This window comes from Phyllostomus discolor, chromosome 3 (assembly GCF_004126475.2).
Source record: "Phyllostomus discolor isolate MPI-MPIP mPhyDis1 chromosome 3, mPhyDis1.pri.v3, whole genome shotgun sequence".
Lineage (NCBI taxonomy): Eukaryota > Metazoa > Chordata > Mammalia > Chiroptera > Phyllostomidae > Phyllostomus > Phyllostomus discolor.
Genome location: NC_040905.2, coordinates 168,006,129 through 168,029,900, shown reverse-complemented (window position 1 = coordinate 168,029,900; position 23,772 = coordinate 168,006,129). Strand labels below are relative to the sequence as shown.

The 23,772-nt window shown below is 38.2% G+C and overlaps 1 protein-coding gene across 1 annotated transcript in view; it reads left to right on the top strand.

Annotated features, from left to right (window-relative positions):
* The window catches only part of TRPM3 (transient receptor potential cation channel subfamily M member 3), a 501,162-nt gene that overhangs the window by 300,926 nt on the left and 176,464 nt on the right, over nucleotides 1-23,772 (top strand). Inside the window, 1 exon segment of the mRNA XM_036021739.1 lies at nucleotides 8,291-8,465. Within this exon segment, the coding sequence (XP_035877632.1) occupies nucleotides 8,291-8,465 (175 nt within the window).

Genomic DNA, 23,772 nt, shown 5'->3' with positions numbered 1-23,772 from the left:
TCTTCAAAAATAATTTATACACTTAAAGTAGAAACATTATATAAACTTAATAAATATAAATAAGAAACCTTGTTTGCATTTGTTTAAACATATAGTTCTTACTAAGTGCCAGGATCTGTTCTAAGTGCTTTATAAATAATAACTTCTTTATTACTCAGAGCAACCCTATGAATTATATACCAACTCTGTATGTTAGATAATGTGTAGAAAATCAAAATGTATTTTTGGTATATCAATTTATATCAAGGTCTCTTTTTGCTCTACTAAGACATGCATGGTTCCAAATAACACACTATTAATTTTGTGAAGTCTAACCACACTGTCAAAGTTTACAGTAGCAGGGAGGTAAAATAGACTGTCACCCATGCTGAGAGGGTAAGTGGGAGTAAGTAGGAACCAGCAGACAAATTAAGGTAGGAGTAATAATGGGACTGAGAATCAAAGGCTAAGAACAAGGACAGGACAGGTTCAGCCCAGTTCTAGGCTTGTAGCCCACACTCTAAGGAAAATCTCAATTGGAGGGAGTGCAAAATAGATCAAAACTTTCCAAGTGTAGGGTAAAGATGGTAGTGGTGCTGTGTGAAAAAAATGCCTCCAGGAATGCCCACTGAAATCATGGCAAAACCCCGGTCTGGGGGCCCACGCTGCCAGGGAGGGAGCAGACAAAGACCCCAGACTACTTTCGTGTAGAAGATGGTGCTGCTCTCTAGGAACTAAGAGTAATCAAAGAGTGATTGCTTTCTCCTCCATTGGGTACAGAGCTCTCCAAAGAGGGGATCAAAACCTCTCCTGCTATTGTGAGGGTAAAGTTCCCTTTTATACAACACGGGTGACATCTTCTACCTTAAAGTCAGAGAAGTGGAGCAGCCTGCCATGACTGGTAACTGGCTTCCCACGTGAGCATCAGTTTATGCTCCAAAAGAAAGGCCCACGTGACACTTGAACAGCCAGTAGTCTTTGCTCAATTTTGACTTAAATGTTGCCTCTTAAAGCCCTGCCTCAAAAAAAAATCTGTTATCTAAAATTCTTCTTATACAAAGACCTCTCAAGGATTCTCTCCATGCCCGCATCTGCATGCTGAGAAAGCGCACATGAGGACTTTTAGGGTAGGTAAAGACAAGTGAAGACTTTGTGGAGTGAGAGGAGGTGAGCCTAAGGAGGCGAATGTTTGGTAGCAATAAAAAGAAACTCACTCAAAATACAAAAAGAGTATTTTTTGATAAGGAGACAGAAATGGGTCTCCACCCTGTTTTCATATGACTCATGGGCGAAGAATGTTCTTTTTCATTTTTAAATGTTTAAAAATAAATCAAAATGTTTTATGACATATGAAAACTATTTGAAGTTTAAATTTCAGCGTCCACATAAATTCCCTCTTTCTCATTAGTATACCTGTAGTACAAAAATAGACATTTAATTGTATTTTAAAATATATTCTTTAAAATTTTATTTAAATTTGTTTTCTCTCTTGTTATATAAGTATCTGCATGATATTCTCAGTTTGACCCATTGTCCTTACAAAGCCTAAAATATTTAGTATCTTACCCTTCTTCAGGAAAAACAGTTATCTCCCCAGTCTACAGGGGACTCTTTGTAGGAACTACAGCCAAGTGACTACAACTTGGATGGAAAAGTCACCACAATCTTGGAAATCTCTCTCTCACCCACGTACCCTTTGCCTCACTCTCATTCAGATCACACCCTCTCTCCTCCATGGCACCCTCTGTTCCCTTTTATTCTTCCTGCATACAGGCTTCTTTGACTGTTTATTCACCCACACACAGTCCCATCAAAGCCACCAGTAATAGAGAATTTACTCAACAAATACAAATGCCCACCTGTCTCCCAGTTACTCACCTTGGGCCCAGGGTCTCAACTCCAATTCCAGGAAGGTAAATCTAGCCCACTGCAGGTCTAGAATTAAACCAGGATTGAAAGGAGCCAAGTAAGGCAGCCCTTCTGTGCTGTGGATAGTCCAATTCTCTAAGGGAGTGTGGATAGGGGAGACATGATGAGTGTTTCCAGGCCACATGCCACAATGACCTTGGCTGGCTTGTGAGATTTCCCATTCAATCTACTCATCCACTCCTCCAGTTCTGTCCTTTGGCCTCTGATTGCTGGACAGAAAAGCAAAGCAGGGAGACAATGCTAAAAATAAAAGCCAGCTGGTGGGGGCCAGTACAGAATTTCCATGGAAATATCTGTAGCATTGATAATTCACAAAATATATTACTTCAACAATATTGAAAACAAACAAAAAAATGGAGTTTGCTATATTAATGCAATAGATTTTATAGTCTCAGTCCCCAGGATAAGAAATGCTATGTACCATTATTTTCAATCTGTTATCACTGTCTCAGAGAGGCATTCCCATTAATCCAAACTCTGTTATCTTCAGTGTCTTGACAGCCTTATACCATATTTTGCTGTATATAACGCACACCCACGTTTTTGTGCACATTATATATGGAACCATTTTACCCATGTATAATGTGCATCCTTATTTTTCCCTCAAAAATTTGGACAAAAAAGTGCACACTATACAGGGCAAAATGCAGTATCTCCAGCCAAAGGTGCTGAGATTTTAAATGCCAAGATAAAAAATACATGTTTATTTTTCCTGAACTATTGATATTAGCTTTAAATACAGAAAGATTATATATGGAAGGAGTCCGTTAAGTTAAACACCAATAAGGGAGTTGCCATAGGGATTGGCGATGATAGGAAAAAGACATTTAATAAATTCACATTATTTTTACCCCTGCCTGGTCCTACAGTGGATTGAAAATGTATGCTTTATGAAGTCCCAACCACAAGGGAAGACCACAGCCATCTTTCAAGGAATTTCTTCCCCATTAGAAAACCATGGGTACCTGGAAGTGAAGCATCTTGTTGTACATTTACTTTGCTTAATAGCATGTGCATTACTTTATAATTCCAAGTACTTTCCCAAGCATCAATTTAGGTACAGAATTATAGAGGCAAAAAAAGTGTAGTAATAATGATACACACAATTGTTCTGCAGTGGGTGTGACACTTGTGGAGGAATGTCATCAGGATTCACTGAAAGGTGTTTTGGTTTATAACCCATTTCCCTGAAAAGTCAGACACATTCCATTTATGGTTCTGTTGTCTTGAACAGATATTGTATCCTATCTCCAAACCATGAAGGCAATAAATAAAACATCTGCCTCCATAGATGACTGAAGAGATATTATAGTTAAAATGAGATACATTTTTTCATATCCTCCCTAGATATTTTCTTGGGCACACTCTATTCCTTAGAAGCTCAAAGATTTTCAATAACATTTCCTTTTGCATAATATAGCATATTAAATATTCTCTTTCTGAACAATACTATTCAGTTGTACCTGAATATTCATGGACTGGGAATATTCCTAATTGTAAGAAGCACCTTAAAATGAATCAACAAGAATAGTTTTGAATGTTGCCCGTTAAACACAACTGATTACCAGCCTTGTGGAGTTTTCATAAATCCATCCCACAACTTCCAGACCACAGAGGAGAGGCAGTAAAAGTTAAGGACACATCAAGAACCTAAATCTGGAACTTTGTGAGAAGCTGTCTGGGCCATTTCTCTTCAAGTAGGCAGTAAGTAAGAGACCATTCAAATGAAACAAATAGCTTAACTGCTACTCTTCCCATCACTACAGTAATTGCTAATGTCCCCCAAGTCTATGTAAGGTTCTATTTGAAAAATGCACGATCTCAGGTGGTTGCTGAGTCGTTATGGCCCCATTATGTAGTCCAAATACAGAAAATGGTAATCAGTGTTTTGTTGGTTGAGTCAACCATTGAATCAAAGACCAGACCATTTAAGGGAGAAATTGTGTGAAGGGGACATGTTCCATGCTTTTGAATTTTATGCAAAACTTAACTATGCGAATTTTAAATTATAAAAAAATAAAATATATTAATAAGGTTTCATTATATGCATAATTTCAAAGCATATGAATTCTTCACACAAACTTCTAAATCAGGATTCACTTAATTCCAGAGCTGGCAAGGCCAGTGAATTGCATTCATGCTATTGTTACATGGCGTTAGCTGTTAAACAGAAATGTCCACCCACCACTGATACACAGAGTCCTGAATTTCTCAAGATCCTCAGGAAGTTACCTCTCACATAAAATTCAAACTGTCCTTTACAAATGACATATGCTGCAATAATCACATGATCTGTGTGGCCTTTGTCATTAGGATTTAGCCAAAGACCAATCTGCTACATTCTCACTCCATTTAAATATAAATCATTTTCCAACAGAAAATAAAGTATTCTTTAGGTTCATAGGCATTTTAGATCACATATGGCAATGTTGATGTAAAACTAATGTGTTAGTTTAGCTTGATGTTAATGTAAAACCAAAGTGTTAATACAGTTTGATCAAAACTTTTCAATTGTCTAAGGAGTCCACTACAACACACCACATGCTTTCCCAAGTGCCTGAACTCATCATAAATTGTGGTCTTGTGTCAGCAGAAAAAGGGAGAAAGAGAGACAAAAGGCCTTTGGAATTTTAAGACATTCTTCTATTCCTTCCACCTCCCTTCCTCACAATACCCCACCCAATCTTTGTTTAAGCCAATTTTGACACTTTTTGCTTATTGGGAACCCAGGTTGAATTGCATCACAGTCACAACAAAATGTGATGGCAGTATAAGAGATTATCTTCTGTGAAGCACAGTTGGGTTTAGTTTGTAATTAGAGAGCCCTCGGTCATCCTGCAGAATATAGCTACTAAATCCATTACTCATGAGCACATTTTTACAGGCTATAATGCATCCAGTTCTAAAACTGCAAAAGCTAGAGTGTGGCAAGAATCTACAAAAGATTCTTAAGCAAATCTACATTGCTCTAAAATTAAATTCTAATGGAAATTTAGTATCTCTAAGAACTTCAAGTCTTTGGTTATGGTAGAAAATGAAAAATTATTGCAATCAAATGAGAAATTAACCTACTTTTCCTCAAAACTAAAAGAACAAGTATTCACAAAAAAGGTTCCTGAGGGATCTAGGTAAAAATTAAACTTCTTTTCCCTAAATAATAGAGATTATATTTTTTAAACTGTGGGTCTAAACAACTATTTTTGTGAATGGTTGATGGGTTTGGCTGAGTAAGGCATACATTTGGGAGGATGTTTAAAGGACTTTATATTGATTTTTATGAGCATAATGAAAATGGTGTGGGCCCTGGGCATCCACCTGGGTCTGCAGTTGATGCCCAGAGTGTTTGCTTTATGTCAGCAATAAAAAAACATACCACTCTTGATATTTTAAAAACTTTTTCTTTACTAATGAAGTTATGTACTATAGATATTATTTTGCAAGTTTGTTAATTTCTCTATAGAGTATTTTTAATACTCTATAAAATATAATTTAGAATGAAAGTGTGGACAGAAGAAACAAAAACAAGAAGAGAAATGAAGGAGAGGGAAGAGAATAGCCTATAGACAGTGCTTCATCCTGGGAAGTTAAGCCAATCAATGTAACAAGACAGCAATAACGTGATATAGCTTCCCTGGGCATAGTTTTGTTTGAAAACCCATTCCAGAACTTGTCTCATAAGCCTCAGTGAGCTTCATGAAAGAACACAAATCAATGCTCTTTGCAGATATACCAATGTGCTTAATTTAGGGTGTGGTTATATAGGGGTCCACTAGCAAGTTTTTCAATAGGCTTCAAGGATCCATGAACCCCTTTGAAATTGCATAGAAGTATTTTTGTGACTGTCCATATGTGCAGTTATTTTTTCGGAGAAAATGTGAATAGCTGTCATCAGATCCATGAAAGTATTAAAATATCCTAATCTCTAAAAAATAGGCTAAGAACCATTGTTTTAGGTTATTACTAATTATTTCAGATTTTCTTTTCTCAGAAACAGAGATAATATGTTTGTGTATTTGTGTGTCTTGATAGAAAGGCTTAATGTTACCATATATTAGCAAATTTAATCTACTTATTATAAATATATAGAGAATTAAAATAGTTTTTCATCATTATAATTGATTACAACTTTATTTCTAACATAGGAACTCTAAACCTCTGCATTTCTAGAAGGTATAACAACTTAATTACAAATGGGCAATTTATTGCTCTCAGATAATCCTTTGAAAATTGATCCTTTGCACCCATAAACTAAAAGTGGTCTCCAGCCATCTTGTGTATTGTCTTGTAGACTCTAAATCACTGGAACTTTCTAGAAAGTACACTTCATGACTTCATCCTCCTTGAGAACACTGAGTAGACCATAGTTGTTATGTGAGTTGGAGTAAAGTTCCCACTAACAAAATCAGTGCTCAAGAGTCAAAATTTGGAAAAGGCCTCCCTTAGAAGATCCTGGAATAAGTCTAAATGTATTATTTGGTATAAAATATCAAGTGTGGTTCATTGTTTCTTGGTATGAAGCAATATGGGAGTAAGTGCTAAAACTAAACAAAAAAGAAAGTTAAACAGCATAGTACTTTGAGAAATACTTTATAAACTAACTTTTTAAATGCTGGAAAAGACACACTTCCAAGACACATTAAAATACAAATCTATAGGGGTAGGTATTTTTTTTGTCAGCAAATTCTCCTCCAAAAGAAATGTGCTGTATTAACATTTCAAATGAGATGCTAATCTTCAAAGTGCCTTTCAACAGGAATTTAGTTAATCCTCTAATCAGCAGCAATGGGAAAAGGGTCTTCCTCAGAGACATCCAACCACAGCTTTAAAGCAACCTTTTGTGCAAATCATGAAGGGCTTCTGGGTCAAAGGAGAGAGCAGCATGACCTTTCACTTCCTTGTCCTTGGATTTGAAGGAGGACCGTTCAGAACTTCTCCATGCACAGAAAACTCTGGTGGCACCATGAGTCTTCTCTCTCCCCCCCAGTTCCCTCTGGGGAACAACAAAACAAATCTTTGCATCTGGTCTTGATCAACAACTGTCTTTTTTTTTTTAACACTTTTAAAATGTAGATTTAAAACAGCACCCATTTTTTATAACTGGCATTTTGGAACACTCCTTTAAGATGAAAATCAAGCCATGAAAAAACACTGACTTAGAAGTAAAACAGGCCATACACAAGTCAAATAAAATCTCTTATTAATGGAGCAAGAAACCAACCCCCAAACTAGTAGTTCTCACAGGAAAGCAGTTTCTTGATATAAGATAAAACCATAGCTAAAGGGGGAAGAGGGAGAGCTAAGATGACTAAAGGTTTATTTTAGTTCCTATTGATATAGAGTGATATAGAATCTTGATTAGCCCTTTTTTTAAGACAACTGTTTTGTGTACCCTATGAAACCTGAGAAGGCTGAATGAGAAAATGCAGAGTGATACTAAATTGAGTATTCAGTGGCAAATGATGATACTTGATAAGACACTTGAAAATGAATTTGATTTCTTTCATGTGTCTCTCATAGACATTGGTTTTTAATAGTTCTTTTTAATATGTTAGGTTGAGCCATAGGTAAGTGCTGATGTTAGGGTAATTTTTACTTGAAAACAGCAATGTCCTATGGTTCAGCATAAATAGCTTAAATATTTTAAGAAAGGTCTGTGAAACCACTGGATTGAACAGATGTTTCTTGACCGGCCGTCATGTGCCTGGCACCTTGCTCAGTATGAAGGATGCTGTAATGGCAGATGGCAGATGCCATGTCTCCTGGCACCTTATTATGACTATTATGCTGTTAGGAATCAATAATCAAGATGATCATTGATGGTCAGAAATAAACTCATTATTTAGCCAGTAGTTGATTCAACAAGTTAAAACATGCCTTCAGCTAATTATGATAATCTTTAATAAAAAAGAACGTTTTAAACATTTTCTTACCACTGTGTTGGCTTCGGGAAGGGGGAATTATTAACTTTCCATTTTTTCATGTAAGAAACTGAACCAATGAATACATACAAGACTTGTTTAAGATCACCTTTGTCTTCCAACCTTTGGCTGCTGGCCCAGGGCTTCATCTGCTAATCAGTTCCTTTCTCTCCTCCTCCCCTCATGCCCTCACTCCTAAAGTATGGTAATCAGTGCCCTGACCCCCCCAGCATCCTGGGAAGTATTGGGAAAGGGCAAAGTCAAAGAGACTTTCTGGTGGGAGCATTCTGCTGACGGGTTTTCTGTTAAGTTTTGCTCAGTATTTTATTCCCTCATATGTTGTTACCTCCCCCTGTGCTCAGTAATTTTAGTTTGTGCTTTTTTTTCTCTTTTTTTTGTCTCTTTGGTGTGCTGGCTTTGTGTTCTTTTCTCTTTTTTCCTTTTATTTTCCTTTTTTAATGCAGGAATCGGTCAAGGTGTTCCGGTGGTGGCGCTCATTGTGGAAGGAGGACCCAACGTGATCTCAATTGTCTTGGAGTACCTTCGAGACACCCCTCCCGTGCCAGTTGTTGTCTGTGATGGGAGTGGACGGGCATCTGACATCCTGGCATTTGGGCATAAATATTCAGAAGAAGGCGGGTAGGTAATTTACCAGGCCCTGTGGGAGAGCTGTGAGTGCAGAGTCTGTGTTCTAAGCTTGGAAGAGAGGATATTAGTTGATAAAGGCGAATGGTGTGGGAGGGCGGTGAGGAAGAGCAAGGGAACATATTCCAAATATCCTATGAAGTGGTAAATTCTGTGAAAGTGATGTTAGAGCACACTGATGATAAAAAGGAGAGGGAGAAAGGGGGGCCATCGGGGTGTTTCTCTTTTCTTCACTAACACAGCTAGTCTGGACCATAGAGTACAGGTTAGTAACTTGGGAAAAGCTGGGATGTACAGCTTCCAGGCTTGGCCACCAAATAGCAGAATCACCAGGCTGCTGCATGCTTATAAATGCTAAGTGTTTATAGAAACAACTGGCAGCCTGTGCTGTCAAATCCCTCTGAATTGGCTTGGGAATTGGAATCTCTGTAAAAGTAACCACTCTGGCCCTAAATAAACTCTTGATTCCCTTATGTCCTTTCCTTGGTCTATCATCCCCCCAATGCTGCTTTCAGTAGTCCAAAGCCCTCAGCCCCATGGAGGCCTTCCCTTCATAGCCCTCTTCTCCATCCAGAGATCCGGGCACTCACAGATTACCAGATCAAAGTAATTCACTTCGAGATGTGAATGAGTTAAAGGAGGAAAACTCAAGGGGGCCACCAAAGTTTTAAATAAGGAATGTCCTAACCTAATCAAGTATCCTAACACGTGAAACTAGATGGAGAAAGGAGCTCCAAATGAGATGAGGGTCATTTATTTATCCCTTTTATAAATCTTCAGTAAGTGTTTACTGTGTGCCTTGTACTAAGATAGGGAAAAGAATAGCATACTCCTTCTACCCTCAAAGATCTCATAGTGAACTAGTAAATAGACAAACTCGCAATTATTATAAAAGTGACAGGTGAGCTTGCTTACTTCAGGACACCCCACGTTTTACCTCTCTCTGGCCCAGCCTGCCTTAGAATAAGGAGATTCAGCATAGCAGCTCAGTACCACCACCTCTTCTCTTCCCATTCTTTCCTCACCTCGGCCAGCAGTCCAGGGGAGCCATTGAATCAGCACCCTCCCCTGGTAAGTGCATGGACCTAGCCACGTAAAAGGAGGAATGAAGAAAAGCACAGGGCCTCTCGCTCAACACTGCAAACAATGAGGGTGATTTTAGGCCCTGTTAAAGCTTTTGATATTCTTTTTAAAGTTAATTTTGTAAGCACAATGTGCTTACTAGCAAATTTAATTAAATTACTTTTATCTTCTTTTTTGACAGTAAATATTGGTCCCCTTTTTAGTTAAGGAGATAAAAAAAGAGAACATTTGTCCAAGTGCCTCCATGTCTATTACCAACACGAATTTAAGTTCCTCAACTGTGCTTTGCTTTTATCAAAAATTTGGCCATTGTTCTTACTGATTTAAGTATAGCAATTTGCTCCTTTTTCCAAAATAAGTAAAAAGTTTATACAGTTTTTATCTTTGGCTTACTTTTTTCTTCCTAGTGCTTGTGATTATTTTATTGTATTTTGATAAAGTAAAAACAGAATGCTTGCATTCAAAATGCATGCTTCCCGCCTTACCTATGTGATCCAGGATGGAAGGCGTGCTTCCTTTTAGAAAACAAATGAAACAGCAAGCTGTATACCTCAGCATTTCAGGTTTTCTAGGTCTATACACAATGAAAGTCAGTACCTAGTGTCTATTGTTGTCATTAGTTTGGGTCGTGTACCTGGAAAATGTTAAAAGATTTGGTAAGTTTCCCTTCCTGATTCTGTTTCAATGACAGAAGTGTTATACATGTTAAAGCTGGGTGGGACTCTGTATCTTTTAACCTAGGAGACAGACACAGAGAAATTAAGTGCTTTGCCAAGGTCACACAGCCTACAATGCCAGCTCAGGATTATTTCTGGTGTATTATAAAAATTCACTGAAATGTGTTTTTTGGTATGTGCTTTGGTGTTTCTCATATAGAGGTACTCCAATAAGTCTCTCTTTTAAACATATAAGTGCACTTAACTTGCCTTCAGCTGCTTCTTTGCATGATAATTTCTCAATCTGTTTATTATATGCATTCCAGAAAGATAAAATCAGTGCACTCCTGCTTGTAAACCAGTGTTCAAGCTGACCAGCTCTACCATGTGGATTCTTTTCCTTACCCCACCCGCCCATTATCCCCCAGCCTGAAAACTGAGAGTCAGAAATCCCATGTCCCTTGAACTTTGTCAGTTGTAGTTTTACAACCAAAGTTTAGCTTTATTTCTAATTATTCTTTACTCAAAATATGCAAGAGCACAATCTATATAGGATCTATACAGATATATGAACCATGACTGATTATCAAAGAATATGAAGTCATGCGCATAACTAGTGTGGAGATAAAGAATTAAGATAATTTTTATGGGGATTATTTAAAATTAAAACTTTAAAAATTTAAAGAAACATTTATAAAGTGTTATGAGTAGAAGTATGTTCTTGCTTCTCCTGGAAAGCAATTATACATTTATCATGATACAATGAATGTGGAATGTTTCTGTGGCATCCAAAAAGCTGCCACACTTAATCATGTTTATTTAGCTTGAAATGAAATTGTCTAGCCACACATGTACAGCCAATTTAAAAAATTATTTCCAAAGAACATTATTTTTCAATAGTGTGCTAAAAAAGTAATTAGCCCACCAAGACCTCATGACCAAGAGGGATTTCTTCCACTTTCCTTAACCAATGTCATTGCTTAAGGAATATTATCAAATTTTATTTCTGAATCATAGAGGACTCAACACTACGAATGTAAATAGATTAGTGCTACCTAAAAAGCATTACATTCAATTACTTAAATTTTTAAATACTAGGATTCCATCTGATGCTATGTGTGACTAAGCAAGTTACCCATAAGGAAGACCTTTCAGGCTGCAGGTGGCTGAAACTGAACTTAGCTATGACTTTTCCCGGTGATTGGCAACCTGAGTCTAGTATTACAGGGAGACTTGTCAGTCAGTGAGCACACACGGCACAAATGAAAAATGTCAGTGTGCAAAAGGCATCTGAATAAGTGTCATTCAACCAAATGTTATTATTGATGCTTACATTTATTTGGCACGTTTGTCCCAAAATAATCATTTGGGTTTAACATTTTAAACACCCCAGGACAAATAGAACTGGCAGAAGCAGAACACCTTATAGGTTTTAAGTAGTCTGTTCATAACTTTTGTGAAGTTATCAAAGGGCCAACATCAAAAGACTATTAATAATTTTCTTATTTAAATATATCTGATGCATAGCATTGTGTAAATTTAATGTGTACAATGTGTTAATTTCATACATTTACAGGCTATGGCACAAATTATGCCCCTTTTTATTATAAAATCTTTTACTATAAAATCATAAGCCTGTAATTCTGTAACATTACAATATCACATTCAAGCACACCATATGACATCTTAGGCAAAATGTTCAGATTAAAACTATAAATTAGTACACACATATTATTACCCTACCAACCACACTCAAGCAGGACTTACTTCTGTTGGACCCTGTATATATTGTAATATAATTGATATGTTAATGATACTTACTACCTCTATTATATTGCACAATTATTCTTTCTTTTTAGTGGATGAGATCATTAAGTTTCAGCTGTTCACATTATGTGCCAGTGGAATTTGTATTTGATATTGTGAAGAAAAAGTGAGCAATAGCTTGCTCTTGAGGACAGGGGAATAGATAATATATTCCCAACAAGAATCTAATTTTCCTGTTTAAAGGGACCTTAATAAGGGTCCCAACATTTTTGGATTAGCTGAGGTAAGGGCATAAATGAAATACAAAGTAGAGATGAAAAAGGAAAAAATATGTTGCATGTTTTTAAATTATAAAACCATATCCTAGCAGAGATGCAACAAAAGTTTGTTTCTCTCCAAATACATATCAAAATGAGCAAAGATAGGAGAAAGAATTAGTCATTTTAGAAACCCACATGTAGGCTGTATTGCCTAGGATATGTTGTTCTATGCAGTGGTCATTAATGTTTGCTTCTGCTGCTCAAGAGATTTCCATCTAAAGCTGAAGGATGTCACAGCCCTATCATTTGTCTCTATAAGATCTGCTGAAAGACAGTAATTGATAGCAATGGGTTGTATTCCAGCATGATTTAGACATAATTGGAATGTCAAGTGAGAAGGAAGGAAACAAATATCAAGCGTGCTAACTTTAAGTGTCCATTTTCGCTTCTGTCAATTTCATCTTACCCGTCTCTTTCCTAGAATTTTCTATAAAAAGGCACGTCCAAACTTGATTCTGTTTAACTTTCTAAGAAGGAAGGAAGGAAAGTTGGAAACATCATATACAGAAAAAGAATTCTGTGGCTTTATTTATTAAAGTTTTGTTTTTGTAAATTATTTTCCAAGTTAACATTTATTAAGTGCTTACTATAATCATGGAACAATTAGAGGTAAGTGAGACGTGGCACTGTCATGGATTTTTAGTGGAGATTAAAACATAAACATGATAACTGGTAGGGGATGTGCTATGATAAATACATAGAAAGTATTACAAAAACACAGAGGACAAAATACTTGAGTGTAGCATTCCTCACAAGAATCTATTCAATGGAACCATATATGTTACTTATCCACAAAATGACAATATAATGACTCCATTGCTCCTTCTCTCCTTTTTTCATCAAAAACTAGATCTAAACTAAGAGTCAGCATGAATGACTAAGAAAAAGCTAATATATGTCTTTCCCTTATAAAACCCAACCCAGAAAAAAAGAATCAATCTGAATAGGATTGAAGGAAAGTCGGTAAAGGGGACAAATTCTATAAGACAGTGTGACAAAAGTTTGTTTTGTGGAGTGTATGTGTGTGTGTGTACATATATAGCCTGTCACAGAGTATCCAGCCAATATGAAAAAGAGACTTTTTCTGAAGAAGATATGATACATTATACATAGGACAATGACACCTCAGTCCCCTTCAAAGTAGGCACCTTGGGACCTCACATAGTTCTCCGCATTGCCATCAGCTGCCCCATCGTACTTTCCTGAATCTTACCAACAGCCTGAAATCTCTTCCCTTTCAAAGGTGATTTTAGTTTTGGCAAAAGCCAGAAGTCACAGGGCACCAAATCTGGGCTGCATAGAGGGGCTGAGTTACCTGGGTGATTTGATGTTTCACCAAAAACTCTGCACAACACATAATGCATGAGCAGGCATGTAGTCATGATGGAGCTGTCAATCACCAGTTGCCCATAGCTGTAGCCTTCTGAATCATCTGAATAGTTTCCATGGAGGAATGTTCAAGGTTAATGCAAAATTTGATACAGATTCATTGCCCTACTTGCTCAGTCATTTTGAATGTGATGACCACCCAGTTCACATGCTCACTCAACAGCTTCTATTGCCCTCACTGACTAGTACAGTGAAGTCATCATTGTTCACACATGTGCATTCCAGTCCACTCTCCATGGCTGCCAGGTTACATCAATGTAGCACAAACCATCCTCGTTATGTTAACAATGGCTGGACTTTTTCCGGACAGACCTCATGTGCGTGTGTGAATATTCAATTACAATGAACACCATATGAGAGTCACAGTTCCCCCTTGTCTGTGGTATTGGTTTTCACTTTTATAAAGCCCCTGAACCCCTTCTCAAGTGAAATCTTACATAAAGTGCAATACATAAAACAGACAAGACAAAAGTTCATTCTGTTGAAACTGGAGTGGAAGGCCTAGCCCACTGGTTCTCAACTTTTATCTTGTATCAGAATTAACCAGAAGGCTTATTAAAAATCATATTGCTGAGATCCATCGCAGGTTTTCTAATTCTGTAAATCTGATTAAGGCCAAGTGATTTACATGTCAAAGAAGTACCCAGGAAATGCTGGTGCTGTAGGTCCAGGGACCATATTTTGAGAACCCCTGGCCTAGAGCCTCCCTCTCTCAGCCTGGCTCTCACCCGCTAAGGTAGCTCTGAGGCAGCTCTGGAGCTCCTCTTCAAAACTCCAGGGGCTTCTTTGTAGAACCCAGTGAAGGCCATTAGTTTGCACGTCAGGTCCACATTCCTTTGCCTGGACTCAAGATTCTGAAGTCTGGCCCCAGCCTGTGACTAGAGCCACCTCCATGAACCGTTCATTCACCCAGACACCTACTGCTCCCCACTGCTCTCCAAGCATGAAATGCTGCTGTAGGCATCTCTGCCTTCACATGAGACGTACATATACATTTCTTTTTTTATTGTTATTTTTTAATTGAGGCTTATTTGACATATAGCATTATATTAGTTTTAGATATACAACATAAGGATTTAATATTTGTGTACATTGAGAAATGATCACTATAGTAAGTCTAATAATATCAGTAGTAACCTTACGTAGTTACAAAAAACTTTTTTTCTTGTAATGAGAACTTTTAAGATCTACTCTCTAAGCAACTTTGAAATATGCAACGTAGCATATACATTTCTTTACCCAATTAATTGCTAGCAAATTTTTTCCCAAAGTTCTGTTACATAGCCTCTCTTTCATGAAAAAAAGTAGTGGGGACTTTAAAATCCACAAATACATTTAAAACGTCTCTGAGTGAGGCACAGATAATAAAATGCCCTGGGATTTAATGCCTCTACCTTAGAAGAAATGAATTCTGAGTCAACCTGGCTGACATTAGAATAGGCAGCTGCTAGAAATAGAGTGGATTAACATCTCATGCAGTGGCATCACTGATAATAAATAATGTTTGCAATGTACTTAGTGGGTTTCCTCCAGATTTCCCATGCAATTCTCAGATATTGATTATGGGCCATAGGACTAATGAAAACTAAATATAATAGTGATCACCTAATAGAAAGCTTCTTCAACCAGAGAAACACTAAAGATGCATTAAAGTAGCATTCCAAGGTCAACACAGGTCTGAACTACTGCTGTCTAGAAAAGTCTCCACTCAGTTCTAATAAAGTCTTTCCTTTATTGTGCTAATTGTTGGACAGCTGTCCTGGAGTTGACAGGCACATTTATTGTGCTTTCTGGGGATATTCAATGCAAACCAAGTGTCTGTCCTTGAGCAATGACAGCTAGGGGTCTTGAGTAGGTGTTAAAGAATTGGTTTCTCGCCCTCGCTGGCGTAGCTCAGTGGATTGAGCTCGGGCTGCAAACCAAAGCATTGCAGGTTCAGTTCTCAGTCAGGGCACATGCCTGGGTTGCAGGCCACAGCCCCCAGCAACCACACATTGATATTTCTCTCTCTCTTTCTCCCTCCCTTCCCTCTCTAAAAAAAAATAAATAAAATCTTTTAAAAAAATTGGTTTCTCTAAATTTATGGAAGCCATAGTTTAGTGTCTTAGAGACAGATCTAAAATTTGGAGTTCTTCATGACCTCCTTTCTTTTCACCATTTGAGAGTATATTTGAGATTTTATTATTTCTAGTGCAGGGATGACAAATCATTTTCATCATGAGTGTCAACAATAATCAGCTGGTACTGACTTCCTGGCCTGACAAGGTGTTGAGAACGACTCTGAGACTACACTCAGGCTCGGAGGAAAGATTATTGTGATAGGTTAAGAAGACTCAAAGAAAGGAATTTACAGTTAACATGCAATGGATGTCTATTCTTACTCTAAAATGAAGACAAAATCTTATAGATAAGCCTAAGAAGTATATCTGCCTAAAAGACTTCTCCTCTGAATAAATGTCGGACCAACTTTTAAAGCACGTCAGTTGAAGAGGTGCCAGTGCTTTTGCCTTCCAAGGAGTCCTCACATCTCAATCAGCTCTGATTCTGTCTTTTCCACAGGGCCTAAAGCAATAAAAAGTTTGACTCTTCCTTTTGCCTGGCTCTGTGCAATAGCTGTTGATGGAATCTCATTTGGAAGGAACTCTGAGGATGTGTTCTCCTTACAGTTTTGGCAGCAGAAAAGATACCTGACCATGTGGCGGTCCCTTATCCTTTGGCAACACTTTCATTTCTCCTCTCGGGCACATGTGTAACCAAAGGCAAAGTAAAGAAGAGAAATTGCAGAGACGCTGATCAGAATTTGTCACCTAAATGTCCTGCTAGTCCTGGCCTTATGTGAAGAGCTTGGCAGCCGTGTCTGCCTCCAGAGCAGTGCTCTCCAATGGCACTTTCTCGGACGATGGGAGTATTCTAGATCTCTGCTGTCCTATCAGACAAGCACTGAGCACTTGAATTGGAATTGTGGCTGGACTGACTAATAATTGAATTTTATGTTGTATTTAATCACAATAAATTTAAGTTCAAATTGCCCCATGATGAATGGCTACTGTATAGGATTGCCCAGCTCTAGCATTTCTGCAATTGGGCTCCACCAAACTGGGAACCCTTGAATGTCTGACTGATTTCCATTGTTCCCTTTATTTTTAAGTTACATTTTTTCATTCAGCCAACATTATCCAGTCATTCAGAGAATATTTTTTTGATGCCTACTATGTTCCTAGCACTGGCAAAAACATGCCTGTGAACTGAAGAGACAGAAATTCCTGCTGTTGTGAAGTTTACATTTTGACAGATTATATAGATAATAAGTAATAAACATAATAAAAGGTTGTATAATATTTTTGAAGGTGATAAAGAGAATAGAGGGGATTTCCAGATTAGGAGACAGTGGGAAAGCCCCCATCTTCAGCACCTGGGTAAGCAGTGAGAGAAGAGAATGCATAGTACTGTAATGAACAATCCCTGCATCCAAGGAGTCACAGTCTAGTTAGGACTTTCTTGGGTCAATATGTCTTTATAAAATGCCACATATAAAATATACGGCACAAAGCTCCTCTTGCAATAGGTACTAAGTGCCTTTCTTACTACCCTTCCCCCCAGCGCACCACCACCTCCTGTTTCCTTTTGTGCATGTACATATGCCTTCTACTTTACTGTACCTAGCTTGGGATTCTAGAGTGGATTTAAAAAAGAGTGAAACAAAAGCAAACAAAAGAAACCCTTACTCTATGAGTAGCAGTAAGTGAAATTTATTGAACATGCTGTACCAACAGGGTGTGTGCATCCTCCCCAGTTATAGGCAGCTTCTTTAAGATTGTTCTAACTACCTCACATCTCTGGAGGGGAACCCTCAGGAGAAGCCCCGGTGAACAATTTCTCTAGGCTAGACTCCAAAGTAAGATCATTTTCATTTTATATATTTACTTACATATGTGCTATTTCTCTTAGGCCTTAGCTGAGAGAAGGCCATTTGTATCTGAAGTTGATTCTCAGTGAAAGGTTGGGCAAACCAGTTTACTCATCCCACCCCACCTATTGGTTACTTGTGTATGTTCCATTCACATGGTCCTCAACTTTCTATTCAGCTAGTGCTGTCTGAAAACCATCCGCATCTATCAGTTGCAGTTAAGTGTGTTTAACATGAAGTATTGCTTATCCTGAATTGCTCTTAGGGTTTATAATTTTTGAGCAAAATATTTAGTTGCCTTTTAATTAAAAGGAACTTTGGGCATCTGATAAGCTAGAAGAGTAACTCTGGGGAAGTAGCGGATCTTTGAAACCACATGACTTAGTCTTTTCACACATGAGATCCACAACATCCTGTTTCAGGAACAAAGCAGAAGAAGTCTCCACTTGTATATAGTCATTTAAACCACAGATGACTAATTTTACATTACTACACTGAGTTGAACCTATATATTTAGATTCATACAATTTATTACTGGAGATTCTCCCTCTCTGAGTCTCTTGCCCCCTAGACCCTACTCTGATGCTTTCAGCTGCAATATAATCTTAGTGAGTCAGTTCACGCCTTTATGCTTCAGATTCTACATTTGTAAAATGGTTGCTCTGAAGTTGTATCATTCCTTTATCCTGAAGTTCAGATCCCTCAGCAGAATTTTCAGATTAGTGCTTTCCTTAAAACATACAGGCTCCAGAAATATGAGTTGATTACGAGATATTGCTAGTGATGCGATGCTACTGCAGGGTTTGAAGGAGGATGTGATAGGATCATGTTTGCTTTGCAGAAGCTCCATCCTATCAACACTGTGGGACGTGGATTAGAGGAGGATGAAGAACAAACCAGTTAGTGGTCTGCGGGTACCATCTGGGTAAGGGCCCAGACCAAGGCAGACCGAGAATGATGTTGACTAGAACAGTGTTCTGGGAAGTCAGATATCTCTGGTATGATGTTGACTAGAACAGTGTTCTGGGAAGTCAAATATCTCTGGTATTTAGTTTCTGGAAGGTGCTGTTGGTTTTTTTTCCCCCTCTCCCAACAGACCCCAAAGTGAGAGGAGGGGACCAAGAAAATTCTCCACTGTTGTTGCAGGTGACAACCTGGGCACATCGCAGGTTGATCCAAACAGGCACACATTTTATGGATGTCCCTTACATGCAGCATGTAACAGAGACAAGGTATAATGATGGTACCCATGGGAAAAGGGTCCAGCCAGGTGCCCAAGGCCTAAAAGAAATATTGAGTACCTAGTAGGTACTCAATAAATATAAATAGGTCACTGAATCAAAAGAAAACATTTGTAGGGTCTATGATTCAAATAAGCAATAACATTTTGAAAATATCATCAGAGGTTATTTTATCACTTTTAAGGAAAATTGTGGTTCTTATAATCAGCTGTTAAAAGAGAAAATCTATTTATTTGTTTTAAATTGAACTTACTGGGGTGACACTGGTTAACAAAATTATACAGGTTTCAGGTGCACAATTCCACAACACATCATTTGTATACTGTATTGTGTGTTTACTACCCCAAGTCAAGTCTCCTCCCATCACCACTTATCCCCTCTATACCCTTCTCCACCTCCCCCAAACCCCTCTTCCCCTGGCAAACACCACCTTCTTGACCATGTCCATGGAAAAATGAATTTAAAGTTAAAAAGTTGATGCTGCTTAGATGCAGAAAGGATCGATGCTTTACAATGTCCCATCTGAACAGCATCACATGATGAAGTTCCTTGTCTCCAAGATGATCAGCATTAACGTATTCCTTCTCTCTATATTTATGCTTCTCTTCCATCAAGATGAGGTCTATTCCTTCCCTCCTCTCGAATCTAGGCTGCTCTTAATGACTTGAATAATTGATAATAACAAAATTACACTCTAGGATTTCTGAGGTCAAGTCATAAAAAGCCATGCAGTTTCTGCCTGGACCTCTTTGAACACACTTTCTTGAAATCTTCACTTCGAGAGAAGCCAGATGCCATGTAAGTTCATCTGCTCTGAAACCACCAAAGGGAGCAATGTTGGCCATTCCCCAGTCATTCAGCCATTCCAGGCCCCGTGCCAGAGGAGGAGTAAAGATATTCCAGCCCCAGCAGATGCCACATGGGGAACTGAGGTCCCAGACAGATAGTTCCAATTGAGCATTTATGGCCATCTTCAGCCATTCCAGCTTCTCCAGCTGAGGCCCCAGATATCATGGGGCAAAGATGAATCATCCCTACTGTGCGCTACCTGAATCCCTGACCCTCAAAACCATCAACACAATAAATAAATGCTGTTTTACTTAAGTATTCGTGTTAAGTAAATCTATTAACTTACCAGTTAATAGATTATCAGAATATATGAGATACATCCCTATGAGTTATTTGAGACTAGGACTGAATACTCTTCATTTGTCTACTCCTACCATAGTGCCTGGCACATAGTAGGTACTCTTATTTTTTGTTGATTGAATAAATAAATAGATGTGCAGATGTCTATATGGGGTGTTTACAAGGTTCCACTCTAATTGAGCTTCCCAAATCTGTTTAGTATCTCTATTTCCCAAATATAAGAAAGAACTGGTGATCTTTAGCCTCTCTGAAGTGGAAAGGTTGTTTCTCCAGCCTGGATTGTGAGTGGCCTTGTACCACAGGGCTCAGCAGGTATGCAGAGCACTGGCGATCCCAAGACAGCTCTACATTGCACACAGAGGCTCCAGGCACTGGTCGTGCTATTTAACAAGAAGGAATACTTGGTGACTCTTTCCTAAGGAGCATTGTAGGACAGTGTTTTGTTTGGTAGTTTGTTTATTTGTTTTATCCTCACCCAAGGATATTTTTATTGATTTTAGAGAGAGAGGAAGGGGGAAAGAGAGAGAGAGAGAAACATTGATGTGAAAGAGAACCATCGATTGATTGCCTCCCACATGTGCCCTGACCAGGGACCAAACCCACAACCTAGGCATATACCCTGACCAGGGATCAAACATGCAACCTTTTGGTGTACAGGACAATGCTCCAACCAACTGAGCCACCTGGCCAGAGTCAGGACAGTGATTTGATAATATCAAACGCTTACATAGTATTTGGTATGTGCCAGGCATTTTTCTAAGCCCTTTACAAAGATTAATTCATTTAGTATTTATAAGTCTATGAGATAAGTACTATTATAATTCTCATTTTATATATGTAAAAAATAGGACATGGAAAGACTAAATAACCTTCACAAGATCGCACAGCTGGCGAGTGACAGCCTAACTCCAGACAGCCTGGCCCTGGTGGCCGTGATGTTTCCCGCACATGCTGTCCTGCGTCTTTGGGAGGGACCCGGCTGTTACTTGTGACCCAGGCTCATGACATTTGTGGTCACTTTTACTGGAGAAGGAGAAGAAGAATAAAAGAAAAATACCACTCTCTGTGACCTTAGGCAAGACATGTAATTTTTCTGTGTCCTTAATGTCACATTTAGTACTTTGTTTTAGCTTCAAGAAAATAATAAAATTTCACTTTTCTTTAGAGCATTAGAGACCCTGTAGGAAATGATGTCATTTAAATACGACATTGTGATATTATTAACAATCTTTTTTTATTTACACAAGTAAGTCTTTGCATATTGTATCTGAACAAATTAATAGAGTGTCTGTGGAGAGCGTTAGAATGGCTTCTCTCCTCAAAAGCCATTAACCCGAGCCTAACTCTTCAAGTCCCATTGAATTCTCAATGCATTTTCTAATTTTTAAATCTAGGAACAAAACTCTGATACTGCAGGTAATTAAATTCATTCTGAGGAAAGTGTATATGCAGGTGGTATTGCTAGCCTTTGAACAGAATGCTAGTAGCAGACTGTGGGAAGTTCTGTGAGTTACTCTGAGCACTGAATGAACACTGACCTATTTCAAATAACTCTGTGACTCATCTAAAAAGCTCCAGGTCACAAGCAGAGCATATAAAAGGAGACATAAATGCCATAGTATAAAAAAATTCCCTCACTTTAATGGCTATACTTCCAATTTTAGGCATAACAAAAATAGCATTGGTATATGGAGCCACAAACCAACAGCTTCCATAAATAGGCACCCCTTTGTCAAAGGCCAAATTCTAAAACCAAAATTTTACATGACCATGTTTTGATGTCAAGAAATTTCCAATTACTATTATAATGCCATAAAAAGAAACCTAAATTGGGCTTATTTCTATTTTTACTGATGATTAAATATCACAATCAAGATTTTTAAATTATTCCAGTGTTTTGCACAAAAAAAAAAAGTGAGGGGGAGCTCAGAAAGCAATAATTTCAAGAAAGCAAGCTTCTCAATATCTTTCAGAATAATGACCACAAAATAAAAAAGGTTTCTTGGAGCAGACAGAGTAAGCCTTTGTGCCAAACACCAAGTTTCTGGTTCAGCACAGCAAACCTTGGGAAAAATCAGAAGCAAATACAATCTCCCATGCGCTGAATGCACTTTGCCATTGTCCTCACTTACCAGTCGTTTACTTATCTCCTCCAAATCTGCCTAATTTCTTTCAGATGTTCTCTATATCACAAAAGGAAAATCAGTTCCCTACTACAAATACACTGGAATGTTTACCTCCAATGCTGATGACCAGGAAACTGAAAGACATATTTATAGGTTACAATCAGGAAAAGCAGCACCATGCAGGGAAGGTTGAAATCAATAGACTCAACTCGAGTTATGTGACTTTGCACAAATCATTTAACTTCTTGGAGCCACAGTTTTCTCCTCTGCAAAATGGAAAAGGTGCTTGACTCACAGTGTTTCAAAGATAAAATGAGATTATCACTGGGGCCCACTGTGTCATAGACCATTATGTGCTATGCACAAGCCACATGTTATGCAGGATTTTTCCAAAACACAACGTTATTAAAATCTTTAGGCAGAAAACATGAGATCTAATATCTGCTATTTCTTTGTCAAAAGGGGGAGATTTGCAGATGTTGGGGAGTAAGGGCAAAGAGGCATTGGAAATACAATTTTCCTCTTAATGCAATCAGAAGGATGGAAAAAACTGAACCAGCAATAACAGTTATTAATGTTTACTGAGTATAACCAGTGCTTTAGAAGAACCAAATCACCTTTGTTGCACCCAAAATTGTCTCTGGTCCATAAGAGACAGGCATCCCCCACTTTGGAAAACAACTAACCTAGAGAATTCTTCTACTTCTGGAAGTAGAATTCCATGGTTCTTGTTGCTAAATGATTTATCCAAAACCACTTTAGTCAGCTGCAACACTGTGCTAAAAGTATAAGATTCTTAGTGTCTCCCATCTCTCCTAACCACTGAAGCCCACAATTAGCTAAGTTACACATCATTCCTCAATTTTTATAAAATGACAGTCTGGATCCAAGCAACAAGCAGATCCTTCAGACAGTTAATGACCTCAGGGAACTGGGATTTTATTACAGATGCTTAGCAATGGAAAACAAATTTTGACTTGTTATAAAAATTAAATACCTGCAGATGAATGATTGGATCTATCAAGTGACTAATCAGAAGGGTCTCTTCTATTGTTAATCATGTACAACATCTAGATACACTTGATATTGCAGAATTCTCCAGACATATCCGTAACCCAGACATAACCCAGACATGGGTTATTTGTCAACTAGACACAAATATGCCTGAGCACAGGTATGAGTGCTCAGGCTCTGACTCTTCAAGAAAATTTATTGGCAACACAAAAGTAATCATGTCACTTTCCAACTTAAATCCTTCAATGGCTTGTCACTGGGAGTGGTGGGGAGATAAAATCTGAGATCTCTAACACTATCCCATAATTTCCCCTATTATCTTACCCTTGCTCACCCCCTCTGTGGCCCCATCCTGTTCCACTTTTGCTTTCTATGATCCCGGCATACTGGCCTTTTATTTTCTCTAAACTAATCCTGTTCATGCTCTTTTGTCTGCTGAGAATGCTCTAACCAAGCCCCACCACCCCGTGACAATGCTAATGCTCATTTATTCCTCAAGTCTTGGATAAAACAGCACTTCCTCAGTGGAATCTTCCCTGAGCTCTCTAGATTAGATTCTATTCAACTGTCACAAGCTTCTCTACTTCTTTTTACCACTGTCAATCACAGTTGAATTGCTGGCTCTCAGTCTTTCTATTCCACTGGTGTG